Source organism: Salvelinus namaycush, chromosome 21, assembly GCF_016432855.1.
Source record: "Salvelinus namaycush isolate Seneca chromosome 21, SaNama_1.0, whole genome shotgun sequence".
Taxonomy (NCBI): Eukaryota; Metazoa; Chordata; class Actinopteri; order Salmoniformes; family Salmonidae; genus Salvelinus; species Salvelinus namaycush.
In genome coordinates, this window is record NC_052327.1 from 12793169 (window position 1) to 12807278 (window position 14110).

At 44.7% G+C, this 14110-nt stretch overlaps 1 protein-coding gene across 6 annotated transcripts in view; it reads left to right on the plus strand.

The window, feature by feature from the left end:
- Positions 1-14110, plus strand: part of LOC120066100 (pleckstrin homology domain-containing family A member 7-like) — a 172574-nt gene that overhangs the window by 105240 nt on the left and 53224 nt on the right. For all 6 annotated transcript variants that reach the window (XM_039017206.1, XM_039017207.1, XM_039017208.1 and 3 more), the window contains one exon: positions 7251-7365. In XM_039017206.1, the coding sequence (XP_038873134.1) occupies positions 7251-7365 (115 nt within the window). The remainder of the gene's footprint in view (positions 1-7250; positions 7366-14110) is intronic.

Sequence of the window (14110 nt, forward strand, 5' to 3'; positions counted from 1 at the left end):
GGTCGGATTTTCTGTCGGCTACTGTGAATCAATATGAAGTAAAACGTTCAGGTTTCAAATAATTAAGCACAGTATATGTTTTCAAAATGCGTACTGCCTCCAGCTCACACTGCAAAGTGGTGGGTGACAAGCTGATAGCCTTCACTACCGTCGCCTATGCACTTGAATGACGAATGGGAGGCGAGCTTCAATTACCATTTGAGAAATAAAAATAGTAGCTATTTAAGATACGACTGTGGCCGTATCTTGCTACTGCATGTAAAGCCGGCAGACAGTCATCGAGGCATTCAGGGACTGTTTGATTGAATGTGAGAATGGGCAAAACGAGTGACCTAAGCAACTTTGAGCGTGGTTTGATCGTCGGTGCCAGGCGCCGGTTCCAGTGTCTCAGAAACGGCCGGCGTCCTGGGCTTTTCACCCACGACAGTGTCTAGGGTTTACCGAGAATGGTGCGACTAACAAAACATCCAGTCAGCGGCAGTCCTGTGGGAGGAAACAGCTCGATGATGAGAGGTCGAAGGAGAATGGGAAGAATCATGCAAGCTTATAGGCGGGCCACAAACAATGGTGCAGTACAACAGTGGTGTGCTGAACAGCATCTCGGAACGTACAACTCGTCGGTCTTTGAACACGTATGGGCTATTGCAGCAAACGACCACACCGGGTTCCACTCCTATCAACTAAAAACAAGAAGAAGCGCTCCAGTGGGCACGCAATCACCAACACTGGACAATTGAGGAGTGGAAAAACATTGCCTGGTACGACGAATCCCGGTTCCTGTTGCGTCATGCGGATGGTAGAGTCAGGATTTGGCTAAGCAGCATGAGTCCATGGCCTGGTGTCAACGGTACAGGCTGGTGGCGGTGGTGTAGGGAATGTTTTCCTGGCACACGTTAGGTCCCTTGATACCAATTGAGCAACGTTTCCATGCCCCGAGTAATTCAGGCTGTTCTGGAGGCAAACGGGGGTCCGACTCGGTACTAACAAACTGAGTGTATAAGATGACAGTACAGACCCACCAAATTTTGGGCTTTTTTCAATATGATGTGGAGACTGCTGATGAAGTGCAAATTACTTCACATAAGACATTCAAATCTGGACCTCGAAGCCAGTTCCACTGCTGATTTTTAACTCCTCCCCTCTAATCAAGGACTGATTTAGACCTGGGACGCCAGGTGTGTGCAATTAATCATCAGGTAGAAGAACAGAAAACCAGCAGGGATCTTGACCTCTGCTCTGGGCTCAGACGCCTGGTATAGTCTTTAGATCACATATCCTTGTTCCAGCACTGCTTAGATAGAGGCACCACCTAACAGATCACCATCAAAGCCGAGTTGAAACCTCATCTAAGGTCTTATAATATTGCCTTGGGGAGACTGGCGTCTAAAGGGAGACTGGTGTCTAAAGGGAGACTGGCTGGGCCTCTCAGACCCAGGAGTGGCTAAAGTGTCTAGGCTTCACACCTTATAAGAGGCCACACGTTTTCGCCTCTTATTTTTATATCAGGCTGAATTGGCGTCTCGCGTCGGTGTCCGGTCTGTCTGCCTGCCTGACTGCCTACCTACTTGTCCGTCTGTCTGCAACTTCTTCTCTCTTTTTCAATCAGTCTATTACTCCTCTCTCTCCGTATCTCAAACAGTTATTTGCTGATTCTTAACTGCTCTCTTTCTCTCTCTCTCCCCCCTCATTGCTATGGTATCTGGTGATGATGGGCAAAGCTACGCTAGCAATGTGATGACTCGCTCACAAGAGGGATCGCTGACCCGCCGGGCAGGGCAATGCTTTTGTTGACTGTCGCCATGGCAGCGACAGGGTGGATTTCAAACACCTGGACCACAGGCAGACAGGGAATGGGGAGGGAGAGCAATGAGCGTGTTTCCACCTCCACAAGGCCTCACGCTGAGTATTTATACACACGCTTGCTCTCTGGATAGATCAGGAATGGGGTCGTGGATGACTTTTATGTGGCGATATTGTGGTACTCCAGAACCAAAGAGGCATTTTGAAGCAGTTTGTTGTCTCCTTTTAATGTGATGTTCCTTCTATACCTTCCCCTAAAATACTCTGTACAGTATCTAGGCCTAACATCACGTCCCCAAACACACCAGAATTTTCTTTTAAATTGCCACTGTCTATCCTAATGACGTCCCCTATTTGGGTCCACTACACTACACTACAAACGTGACCACAGTGCTTTTCTCCTCGCTGCACGTCAGTCTGCCCCTGAAGGGAGGCGGCAATGAGAGCCAAAGCCGAGGCCCTTATAGCTGGTTATCATTTTCTATATTTGAAATGCACCCTGGTAACTGTCGTTTCCACTAGCCATTCTGGACTTTGCTAAATAACCAGCTAACGAATTCAAAAAAGGTTTTGGAGGAAATGACAACACCTTAGGGAAGTTGAAAATAAGCTAAAACCTGTGGGAAAGAATATCCCTTCAAGGCCCTTATTCCAGGGTGACAACTCTCAGGAGGCCCAGAGTGATGATAATAACCAATGTGCTGAAAAGCTGGCTGTCGCTGCCTAGATTGCCTGGCAGAATGCCCTTCGTAAGTGCCAGTCCTTGGCTGTGTCCCAAATGGCACCCTATTCCCTATGGTACTACTTTTGACCAGAGCCCATAGGGTTAGAGTAAAGGTTAGGGCTCTGCTCAAAAGTAGTACACTAGGGTGCCGTTGGGGATGCGCGCCCCTTAAGTGTTTTCTTCCCCTCTCATGACGACAAAGTAAATGTCTGAGTCAGAGATGGAGAGGCGAGATCTGCGTTACCAGGTTTCTGTACAGCGAAGCGCTGAGGAATTCTGTGTGTGCAGATGTATAGATTTGACTATTTGTTTCTTGTGTTTATGGAAATGAAGGGTTACGTGAGTCTCCTTGTGCATTTGTAGGTTTAGTTTCAGTGATTATATTAGTTTCTGTTTCACATCGCATAATGAAGTCGTATTTTCATTTTATTTTATTTGTTTTGCCTCCATTTCAGTCACTATTATTGATTGAGCCTTTAGTTTTTAACACTTATCTTCTAGTTTTAGTAGCTTCAAAGGTTTTGCTTGATTGTTCATCTAAGGCAGTGGTATTCAAACTGTTTTAGCGGGGGCCCCATTTTTTCCCTCCAGAATTTCTGGCGACCCCACACAACCCCACCTCAAATCTAATGACACAACCTTAAAATGGGAACATTTAGATTTTTACATAAACACAATTTTGAATTCATTGTATTTTAATCTCTTATCAAATCATTTTTTTAAATGAATACCACTGATCTAAGGCTAAGCTATAATAATTTTGTCTTTTAGGTCATAATGAATAAGATTGTATGGACCCATTCTAGATCAGCACTCCTACTCAAAGACGCTTTGTGGATAGGGGCCCAGAGCGCAGTGCATTGTGGGAGGAGGTGATGATTTCTCTCAGGTGATGGCCTAGTTGGCTAGCCGCCCACAACCTCGCATCACTTCCTGACAGATGAGTTGGCTCTATCCATATCCTATGAGAGAAACCCCAGAGGAGTGTCTGTGCGTCTGTCTATAACATGAGCTGGTCAGTATGTGTAGGGAATCCTTTCTAATGCCGCTTTTTTGAAAGGTATCACGTAGTAGAACTGCAGAAGTGTTGCTCTCCACTTTCTGGGGGACCGAGTTTTGAAATCAGTGTAATTAGAGTATGATAGCTAAGGAGATGGAGAAAATGATGGCGTTTGATTGCAAATATGCAGAGGGATTCGAAAAGAGAACACAGAAGGCTGTTGTATAAAACACCTGTCTCCGGATTACATCTTCAAACTAAGGGTAACCATGGCATCCGTGACAGAGAGGGAGAAGCGTATACGGGTAAGATAATCTTGCTAGCTACCTTTTCAGATATTACTCATTTTTAATTTTGTCAGAAAGTCGTTTTCATTTCAAGTTAGTGTACTGTTAGCTCGCTAGCTAACGTTACGTGTCTGTGTAGTAATATTATTCATATCTCAGAGCCATTTGCATTGCTAGTTATAGCCTAATGTTAGGTAGCTAACATTGAACCTGGTTTGTTAGCTACCTGCAGATTCATGCAGGGTAGTAACATTATGAGTTGGGATTATGGTTCATTGTTTAGCTAGCTATCTAGCTTCATGTCTTAGAGACTCTACTATGCAAGTAAACATTTCAATAGAATGTTCATGATGTCACTACGACAACTGTTGATAGACGTAGCTGGTAAATATCATATCGCTCTGGCTATCTACTCCGATTTCAGAGCTCTCTCGTCTGGGTGTGCCAGAGTGCAGAATAACTGACAAATTTGCGAACGCTCAACACCCGTTGAATATGGCCGGTGTCAGGAAACGTTGGCAAAAAAGCGTAATTAAATTGTTGCCAGCAGTACAATTACAGTCACCAATGCATAAAAACAGCCTAAACAGCTCTGCTAGGGAATGTAAAATGGTCAGAGTGAGCTGTTCTCTCATTTGTGTCTGGAAGTAGCTAGCCAACATTAGCCAGTTAGCTTGGGTGCTTGACTGCTGTTGTTAGTTCAGAAGGCTCAGATCAACCCTACTCATTGGCCAGAGCATCCAGTGTGACCTCTGAACGCTCCGAGAGCGAAACGCTCTGAATTTACGAACTGACAATCTGACAACGCTCTGAGTTTACGAACGCCCAGAGCACACTCTGGCACTCCAGATTGAATGTACTAACATACCAGTAGTATACACCAGCCTTTAGTCTTGAAATCTTTGGTTGTTTAGTGCATGACCTCACATGTGAATCCTTAGAGATGGGTGGGGCTAAGGCTTAAGAGGGTGTGAACGATGCTGAATGGGTGTAGACAGATGAAGAGCTCTCCAGTTGGTACCAAAACATGCAAAGGACATTTCCGCAAATGTGAGGTTACAAGTTTATCAACGTTCAAAGCATAATTATGATATACCATTTTCTAGCTCTGAGTCTACTTTTATCCAATGTAAAAAAAATAAAAAAAAAAACACAATTTCAAATTTTGCTACATAAGATCGAGCCGGTCCGTCACATATCTGGAAATCCTTGTGATTTAGTTTCTTTATTGAGAAACGGTGTGTGTGCTGTGCTCTGAAACACTCCACTATAGAGATCTAGCCAAATTACCTATTAATCCTTGGAGCATGCACACATACGCACGCACACAAATCCACAGCAGTGCACCCTCATTCCTGCCCTCGAACATCCGACAGCTACTACTGCGCTCTGGAATGGACAGAGCGACAAATCACATTAACAATGGCTGGACACAGACATGGTCGGCCAACACTGGAATCACTTGGAGCTCATTTCCTATTCATACAATGTAAATCTCACAGTACAGCGTGGGCAAGAGAGGGAGAAAGAGGGAGAAAAATGTTGGAGCTCTGTCAATCAGGTTCTTGGTCACCTCCCTGACCAAGGCCCTTGCTCAGTTAGGCAGGGCTGCCAGCTCTAGGTAGAGTCTTGGTGGTTCCAAACTTCTTCCATTTAAGAATGATGGAGGCCACTGTGTTCTTGGGGACCTTCAATGCTGCAGACATTTTTTAGTACACTTCTTCAGATCTGTGCCTCGACACAATCCTGTCTCAGGGCTCTACGGACAATTCCTTCGACCTCATGGCTTGGTTTTTGCTCTGACATGCACTTTCAACTGTGGGACCTTATATAGACAGGTGTGTGCCTTTCCAAATCATGTCCAATCATTTGAGTTTACCACAGGTGGACTCAAATACAGTTGTAGAAACTTCTGACCCACTGGAATTGTGATACAGTGAATTATAAGTGAAATAATCTGTAAACAATTGTTGGAAAAATGACTTGTGTCATGCACAAAGTAGATGTCCTAACTGACTTGCCAAAACTATAGATGGTTAACAAGACATTTGTGGAGTGGTTGAAAAACGAGTTTTAATGACTCGAACCTAAGTGTATGTAAACTTCAGGCTTCAACTGTATACAGTAGCAAAAATGGCTACTAACCTGTTTTCACTTTGTTATTATGGGGTATTGTGTGCAGATTGCTGAATTAAAAAAATAAAATAATAATAAGGTAACAAAATGTGGAAAAAGTGAAGGGGTCTGAATACTTTCCGAATGAACTATGTATTGGATAATGGCTTTTTTGGGCTTGGGCCCATTCAATTTCATTAATGTAGGGCTCATAAAATGTATTTAATATACGGCTCATTAGGCTCAGGTAGTATCAGGTTTGAATTTTCATGCTGATCAAAGCTCTAATAAAATCCAGACATATTTATTTGCTTTGTAATGCTTTTGAATGACACTTCTGGTTTTGTCGGGAAATACCAGGTTACCCGGGAGAAAAGTGATTTATTCTCAGCATGGAACCTTTGTAAAATACTGGAAAAATATTAAATCATAGCGTGAACTAGATTTGCGGCGTTTGATGAATCGCACTACCCCGTGGGTAACCTTTGTGTTGGGAGCGGCAATTTATACTTTCGACTTCAATTGAACTTCCACTCCTGTCCACACAGGGGTCCGCATTTGCACACCTCCCGTGAAAAGTGTCCTGTGGATGCAGAGATTTCGGAGTCCGTGGGGACATGTGCAGATTGGAGCGGACGCTCGATATTGCATCTTTGTGTTTAAGCGAACCTAGCGGACAAAGCGGAAGGTGTAAATTAGGTTTAAGGGTAGAGGACCCCCGTCAGAGAGGACAACGAAGAACCTTTTAGATTGATTCCTTTCTGATGAAGTCAACCTGTGCTCTGACTTTTAGTAATAATGATACATTATTCGGCATGCCCATATATTTATTGATATTCAGTGCAAGGATTGCTAACCTGGGCCTGTGTTCATAAAGCGTCTCAGATCAGGTCCCCTCCTGTCCATGTAAACTTATTCATTATGGCCTAAAAGGCGAAACTGATCCTAGATATCAGCACTTGTTAGGAACATGGGCCCTGAGGCTTGAAAGAGAGCTGTTCTGGTGAAAGTGCAGACAAAAGGGCTCATCTCCACAGAACACCATTCTGTCCTTGGCCTCCAGGGTGTGTGCTCAGTCTACGGAGTCGTGTGTGTGTGTGAAGTCGCATCCTCTACCGGGTGTCTCAATGACACTCTGTGTACACACACACACACACACACACACACACACACACACACACACACACACACACACACACACACACACACAGTTTGTCTCTCTCGCCAGTATGTCTCTCTCAAGGTGTCTTAATAGACACACACACACACACCCGGTCATGTCTGCTCTGTGTGACCCTGTGCTGCTGTCTCTGTTTCTCACCAGGCCCGGCGGCCGCATGTCAAACCCCCAGCAAGCCGACCTGCGGCCCTCCAGCACCATCAGCGAGGCTTCAACCGCCGTCACCACCTCCACCGTGGACACCACCTCGGGGTCAAAGGTCAGTCTCAAAACCTTATTGATTTATTCTCTCCCAATCCTCTCAAATTTGACATGATGTTATCTTTTTGAAGCACGAACGATACGGAGCGTTTCTGTTTCAGTTTCTGTCCTGGCCTTCCTGTATTATACCTATGCTAAAAAATGTATTCTACTGAGCCATTTACTTGTCTTTAATTATTTCTTATTGTAGCATTGCCAAGAAGGAACGCGTAAATAAGCATTTCGCTGGACGATGTATACCATATCTATCCCGTATATATTACGATAGCATTGTCTATCGACGATGATTGACTGCCGTTGTTGATGGTGACGACATCGTGACGTGACAGACGATGGATGGTTTAGTCTATATGAACTTGACTGGCGCCGCACAGTAAAGAACGGAGTCTCTTAAAATAACGTGGTGATCCTAACTGACCTAAGACAGATAATTTTTACTAGGATTAAATGTCAGGAATTGTGAAAAACTGAGTTCAAATGTATTTGGCTAAGGTGTATGTAAACTTCCGACTTCAACTGTATATCCTCTATAACTATGGCAGTAAAACTAGTTTAGTTTACCTTTTTAGGTACAACTTACACATCTTTAAGTTGTACCTAAAAAGTTGTTTATCTACTGTATGGCAGTGGATAAAAATTAGCTGGCTGTGGCAAGCTACTCACCATCAAACCACAATGCCTACTCTCTCTCACATTGTGACCTAGGGCTGAATAATGTTCAACCAGCAGCTCGTAGAGCGCCCTCTTCAGGAAACCATTGCATTTTTTTTTTTTTTATGACCTCAAATGAGCATACGTATTTGTTTATTTTATGTACAGTACCAGTCAAAAGTTTGGACACACCTACTCAATCCAGTGTTTATCTTCTTTTTTTCCCTTTTTTAAATTTATTTTTTACAATTTTCTACATTGTAGAATAATTAAGACATCACAACTAAGAAATAACACATATGGAATCATGTAGTAAAAAAAGTGTTAAAGATATCAAAATATATTTTAGATCGTTCAAAGTCGCCACCCTTTGCCTTGACAGATTTGCACACGCTTGGCATTCTCTCAACCAGCTTCACCTGGAATGTTTTTCCAACCGTCCTCAAGGAGTTCCCACATATGCTGAGCACTTGTTGGCTGCTTTTCCTTCACTCTGCGGTCCAACTCATCCCAAACCATCTCAATTCGGTTGAGGTTGGGTGATTTGTGGAGGCCAGGTCATCTGATGCAGCAGTCCATCACTCCCCTTCTTGGTCAAATATCCCTTACACAGCCTGGAGGTGCGCAAACCAGATGGGGTGGCATATCGCTGCAGAATGCTGTGGTAGCCATGCTGGTTAATTGTGCCTTCAATTCTAAATAAATCACAGTGTCACCAGCACACCTCCTCCACCATGCTTCACGGTTGGTTACCACACATGCGGAGATCATCCGTTCACCTACTCTGCGTCTCACAAAGACACGGCGGTTGGAACCAAAAATCTCAAATTTGGAATCATCAGACCAAAAGACAGATTTCCACCAGTCTAATGCTCATTGCTCGTGTTTCTTGGCAAGTCTTCTTCTTATTGGTGTCTTTTAGTAGTAGTTTCTTTGCAGCAATTCGACCATGAAGGCCTGATTCACGCAGTCTCCTCTGAACAGTTGATGTTGATGTGTCTGTTACTTTAACTCTGTGAAGCATTTATTTGGGCTGCAATTTCTGAGGTTGGTAACTCGAATGAACGTCTCCTTTGCAGCAGAGGAAACTCTGGGTCTTCCTTTCTTGTGGCGGTTCTCATGAGAGTCAGTCTCATCATAGCGCTTGATGGTTTTTGCGACCTCACTTGAAGAAACTTTCAAAGTTCTTGAAATTTTCCCTATTGACTGAACTTCATGTCTTAAAGTAATGATGGACTGTTTTTTCTCTTTGCTTCTTTGAGCTGTTCTTGCCATAATATGGACTTAGTCCTTTACCAAATAGGAATATCTTCTGTATACCACCCCTACCTTGTCACAACACAACTGATTGGCTCAAACACATTAAGAAGGAAAGAAATTCCACACACAAATTTTTAGCAAGGCACACCTGTTAATTGAAATGCATTCCAGGTGACTACCTCATGAAGCTGGTTGAGATAATGCCAAGAGTGTGCAAAGCTGTCAAGGCAAAGGGTGGCTACTTTGAAGAATCTCAAATACATTTTGATTTGTTTAACACTTTTTTGGTTATTACAAGATTCCATATGTGTTATTTCATAGTTTTGATGTCTTTGCTATTATTCTACAAATGTAGAAAATAGTCCAAATACAGAAAAACCCTTGAATGAGTAGGTGTGTCCAAACTTTTGACCGACACTGTATATAATATCGGCTCTTTATCTGTGGAATAAAGACCGATACAAATATTTCTGTGAATGGCTAATATCTGCCGACAGTATTGGTCAACCGATTTATCGGTCGGGGACTATATATAGGGAAAAGTAATTAACGACTGGCATTAGGCGATGATGAATGGCTAGGGGGGCTGCTCTCACACACCTTTGACCAAGCCTCCATTAAAAGCCACCAGACAGTGGAGAGGAGGGGGGCTTCTGTCTGCCCGTAGGAGGCTGGATTAATTAATGTCGCAGACCTCAGAGGGGGAAAGTTAGACGTGTGGATCTGACGGAATTAGACGGGGACTGTGTGTTTATGGAATTGTGCAGGTTGAGGGTGAATGTGACAGGGCAAGAGTGTGCGTTTTGTGTGTGTCAAGTGTAAAATGTGTGCCTGTTTGTGTGTCAGGTGTATGACGAATTACAAGTTGTGTGTGGCTCAACATAACAAGCTCGGGGCCTTCTCTCCAGGCTCTACTGTGACCCCGGCAGAACAGTCAAGCCCATTTCAAGCCGCAGGTGGGATACACCTGATCCTCACCCCCCCGCCCCATTTATAACTTGAAAGGCGATTCACTACCTGACTTTCACTTTGAAGACTGGTCTTAGTGGCATTCCTTCCCCATATTCCTTTAAGGCTTTTGCGTAAAGCCAAGAGAACAGGCTACTGTACCATTAGCATGAAATGAGCTCTCGCTCATTCCTTTCTCTTGCTCTGTCTCGCTCTCTCTCTTTTGCTCCATATCTCCCTCTCTTTGGCAGAGGATGGGAGAGCACACACACACACACACACACACACACACACACACACACACACACTGCTTCTCTTTCTTAGGCACACACACACACACACACCACTAAACAGGTAAATCATAAATCATTACCTAAACAGGTAAATCATGTCCACCCCATCAACAGGTGGACCCAGACTATGATTGAATGTGGCACACAGGGAGAGGATCGGGCATCCATCACACTGGGGCTCATCAGTTACCATGATGAGAGACCACAGCTTTTCGCCACCGTAACCCTATTCCCTTTATAGTGCAGTACAAAAGTAGTGCACTGTATAGAGGATAGGGTGCCATTTGGGATGCAACCCAGGTGATCCCACCCATTCCCCACCCCCTCCCTCCATAAGGGATCAAGCAATATCCTTTGCTTTACTGATGAACATCAGCACTAAACCGCTGCATCAGTTTCCAGAAGCATGAGTCATGCTTTTCCTCTGTGTGTGTGCTGTTATGGCATTAAGACAACAACAACAACAACAAATCGGTGAGCCAGAACAGGTATTCATTACACTTTTGTTTCGTCGCTCGCATTCCTGAAAATAAGCACCAATGTGTCTGTGCCAGACGGTTCCCATATGCTGTTGTCAAAGAGATGGTTCCCAAGTCTTTGTCAAAGAGATGTCTTCTCTTCAAACTCTTCAAGGCAGTGTGACGGTATTGTCACCACATAGTAAATTGCAGACAAATACATACTGAAACAGACTGTAAAGAGTATGTAGCGTGTACGGTGCATTTGGGGAAAAGTATTCAGATCCCTTCCTTTCCCCCCCATTTTGTTACGTTACAGCCTTATTCTAAAATGTATATATTTTTTTTATAAAAAAATCTCATTCATCTACACACAATACCCCATAAGGACCTAGCGAAACAGGTTTTCAGAAATACCTTATTTACATAAGTATTCAGACCCTTTACCATGAGACTCGAAATTGAGCTCAGGTGCATCCTGTTTCCATTGATCATCCTTGAGATGTTTCTACAACTTGACTGGGGTCCACCTGTGGTCAATTCAATGGAGTGGACATGATTTGGAAAGGTACACACCTGTCTATATAAGGTTCCACAGTTGACAGTGCATGTCAGAGCAAAAACCAAGCCATGAGGTCGAAGGATCTGTTCGTAGAGCTCCGAGACAGGATTGTGTCGAGGCACAGATCTGGAGAAGGGTAACAAAACATTTCTGCAGCATTGACTGTCCCCAAGTGGCCTCCATCATTCTTAAATGGAAGAAGTTTGGAACCACCAAGACTCTTCCTAGAGCTGGCCACCTGGCCAAACTGAGCAATCGAGGGAGAAGGGCCTTGGTCAAGGAGGTGAACAAGAACCCAATGGTCACTCGGACAGAGCTTTAGAGTTCCTCTGTGGAGATGGGAAAACCTTCCAGAAGGACAACCGTCTCTGCAGCACTCCACCAATCAGGCCTTTATGGTAGTGGCCAGATGGAAGCCACTCCTCAGTAAAAGGCACATGACAGCCCACTTGGAGTTTACCAAAATGCACCTGAAGGACTCGCAGACCATGAGAAATAAGATTCTCTGGTCTGATGAAACCAAGATTGAACTATTTGGCCTGAATGCCAAGCATCATGTCTGGAGAGAACCTGGCGCCAACCCTACAGTGAAGCATGGTGGTGGCAGCATCATGCTGTGGGGATGTTTTTCAGCGGCAGGGACTGGGCGACTAGTCAGGATCGAGGGAAAGATGAACAGAGCAAAGTACAGAGAGATCCTTGATGAAAACCTGCTGCAGATCGCTAAGGACCTCACTGGGACAAAGGTTCACCTTCCAACAGGACAAGGACCCTAAGCACACAGCCAAGACCACGCAAGAGTGGCTTCGGGACAAGTCTCTGAATGTCCTTGAGTGGCCCAGGCAGAGCCCGGACTTGAACCCGATCCAACCTCTTCTGGCGAGACCTGAAAATATCTGTGTAGCGAAGCTTCCCATCCAACCTGAAAGAGCTTGAGAGGATCTGCAGATAAGAATGGGAGAAACTCCCCAAATACAGGTGTGCCAAGCTTGTAGCGTCATACATAAGAAAACTCAAGGCTGTAATTCCTGCCAATGGTGCTTCAACAAAGTACTGAGTAAAGTTTTTTTTCCATTTTTCCCCCCATAAATTTATTTTAAAAATTTTAACCCAGTTTTTGCTTTGTCGTTATGGGGTATTGTGTGTAGATTGAGGGGGATTTTTTTAATATACATTTTAGAACAAGTCTGTAACATAACAAAAGGTGGAAAAAATGAAGGAGTCTGAATACTTTCCGAATGCGCAGTCTATAGCCTTTCTCTGACAAAAACTGAATCTTACATTAGAGACACTATTGTATGGTGTGATATACAGTAAGTGCCAACAAATTACATTTCTGTTGGCACTAATATCACTCCCATATTTCCACGAGTTTACCCGGCCTTAAAATAGACTATATTAAACTATATAGACAAGGGAATCTGTTGTGACAGCTCTTCTGCCGTTTTAGTGTCTACCTTCCACGCTTGGTCAGCAGTGGTTCTTATAATCGCGTAATTAGACACCTTTTTTTATTTTCTTCTTCCCACCAGCTGTAGCGCCAGCGCCCCCGAGCTTCCCACAACGCCGCTAAAGCACTTGTAGCCGTCACATCCCGCCAGTTAAACCAAACCCCTCAGCCGTAACACCCTGCTCAGGTTTGGGATAGAAATGATGGGAGTCTGTGTGTGTGTGTGGGAGGTGGTGTGTGGGAGGTAGTGTGTGTGTGGGAGGTAGTGTGTGTGTGGGAGGTAGTGTGTGGGAGGTAGTGTGTGTGTGGGAGGTAGTGTGTGTGTGTGTGTGTGGGAGGTAGTGTGTGGGAGGTAGTGTGTGTGTGTGTGTGTGGGAGGTAGTGTGTGTGTGTGTGTGGGAGGTAGTGTGTGGGAGGTAGTGTGTGTGTGTGTGTGGTAGGTAGTGTGTGGGAGGTAGTGTGTGTGTGTGTGTGTGTGTGTGTGTGGGAGGTAGTGTGTGGGAGGTAGTGTGTGTGTGTGTGTGTGGGAGGTAGTGTGTGGGAGGTAGTGTGTGTGTGAGAGGTAGTGTGTGGGAGGTAGTGTGTGTGTGTGTGTGGGAGGTAGTGTGTGTGTGTGTGTGGGAGGTAGTGTGTGGGAGGTAGTGTGTGTGTGTGTGTGGGAGGTAGTGTGTGTGTGTGGGGGAGGTGGTGTGTATGTGGGAGGTGGTGTGTGTATGGGAGGTGGTGTGTGTGTGTGGGAGGTGGTGTGTGTAAGGTACAGGATACGTCACGGCCTGTAGTGTACTCTATACACACACACGGCTTGCCTCACGTCATATCACTGACATGCCAGGGGAGTTGAGTGGGGCTTTGTTAGGTGATTTGTGATGTTGATAGGCTCGTTTAACGCTGCAATTAAGGTACTGGAATGACGAGTGTTGCAGTTCAGCGAGGGGACGGAGAGCGACCACATGACGTCGAGCGCTGACGTCAGAGGTGTCGGTCAACGACGGCCCCACCCCCACCCCCCCACACGCACATGTCGTATCCGGTCCATGCTGCATAAATGATACGCTTCGCTCCCTTTTCTTCAGTGGTTCATTACAGTACTGAGTAGTAGGTTATAATTCAGGTCATAGGGA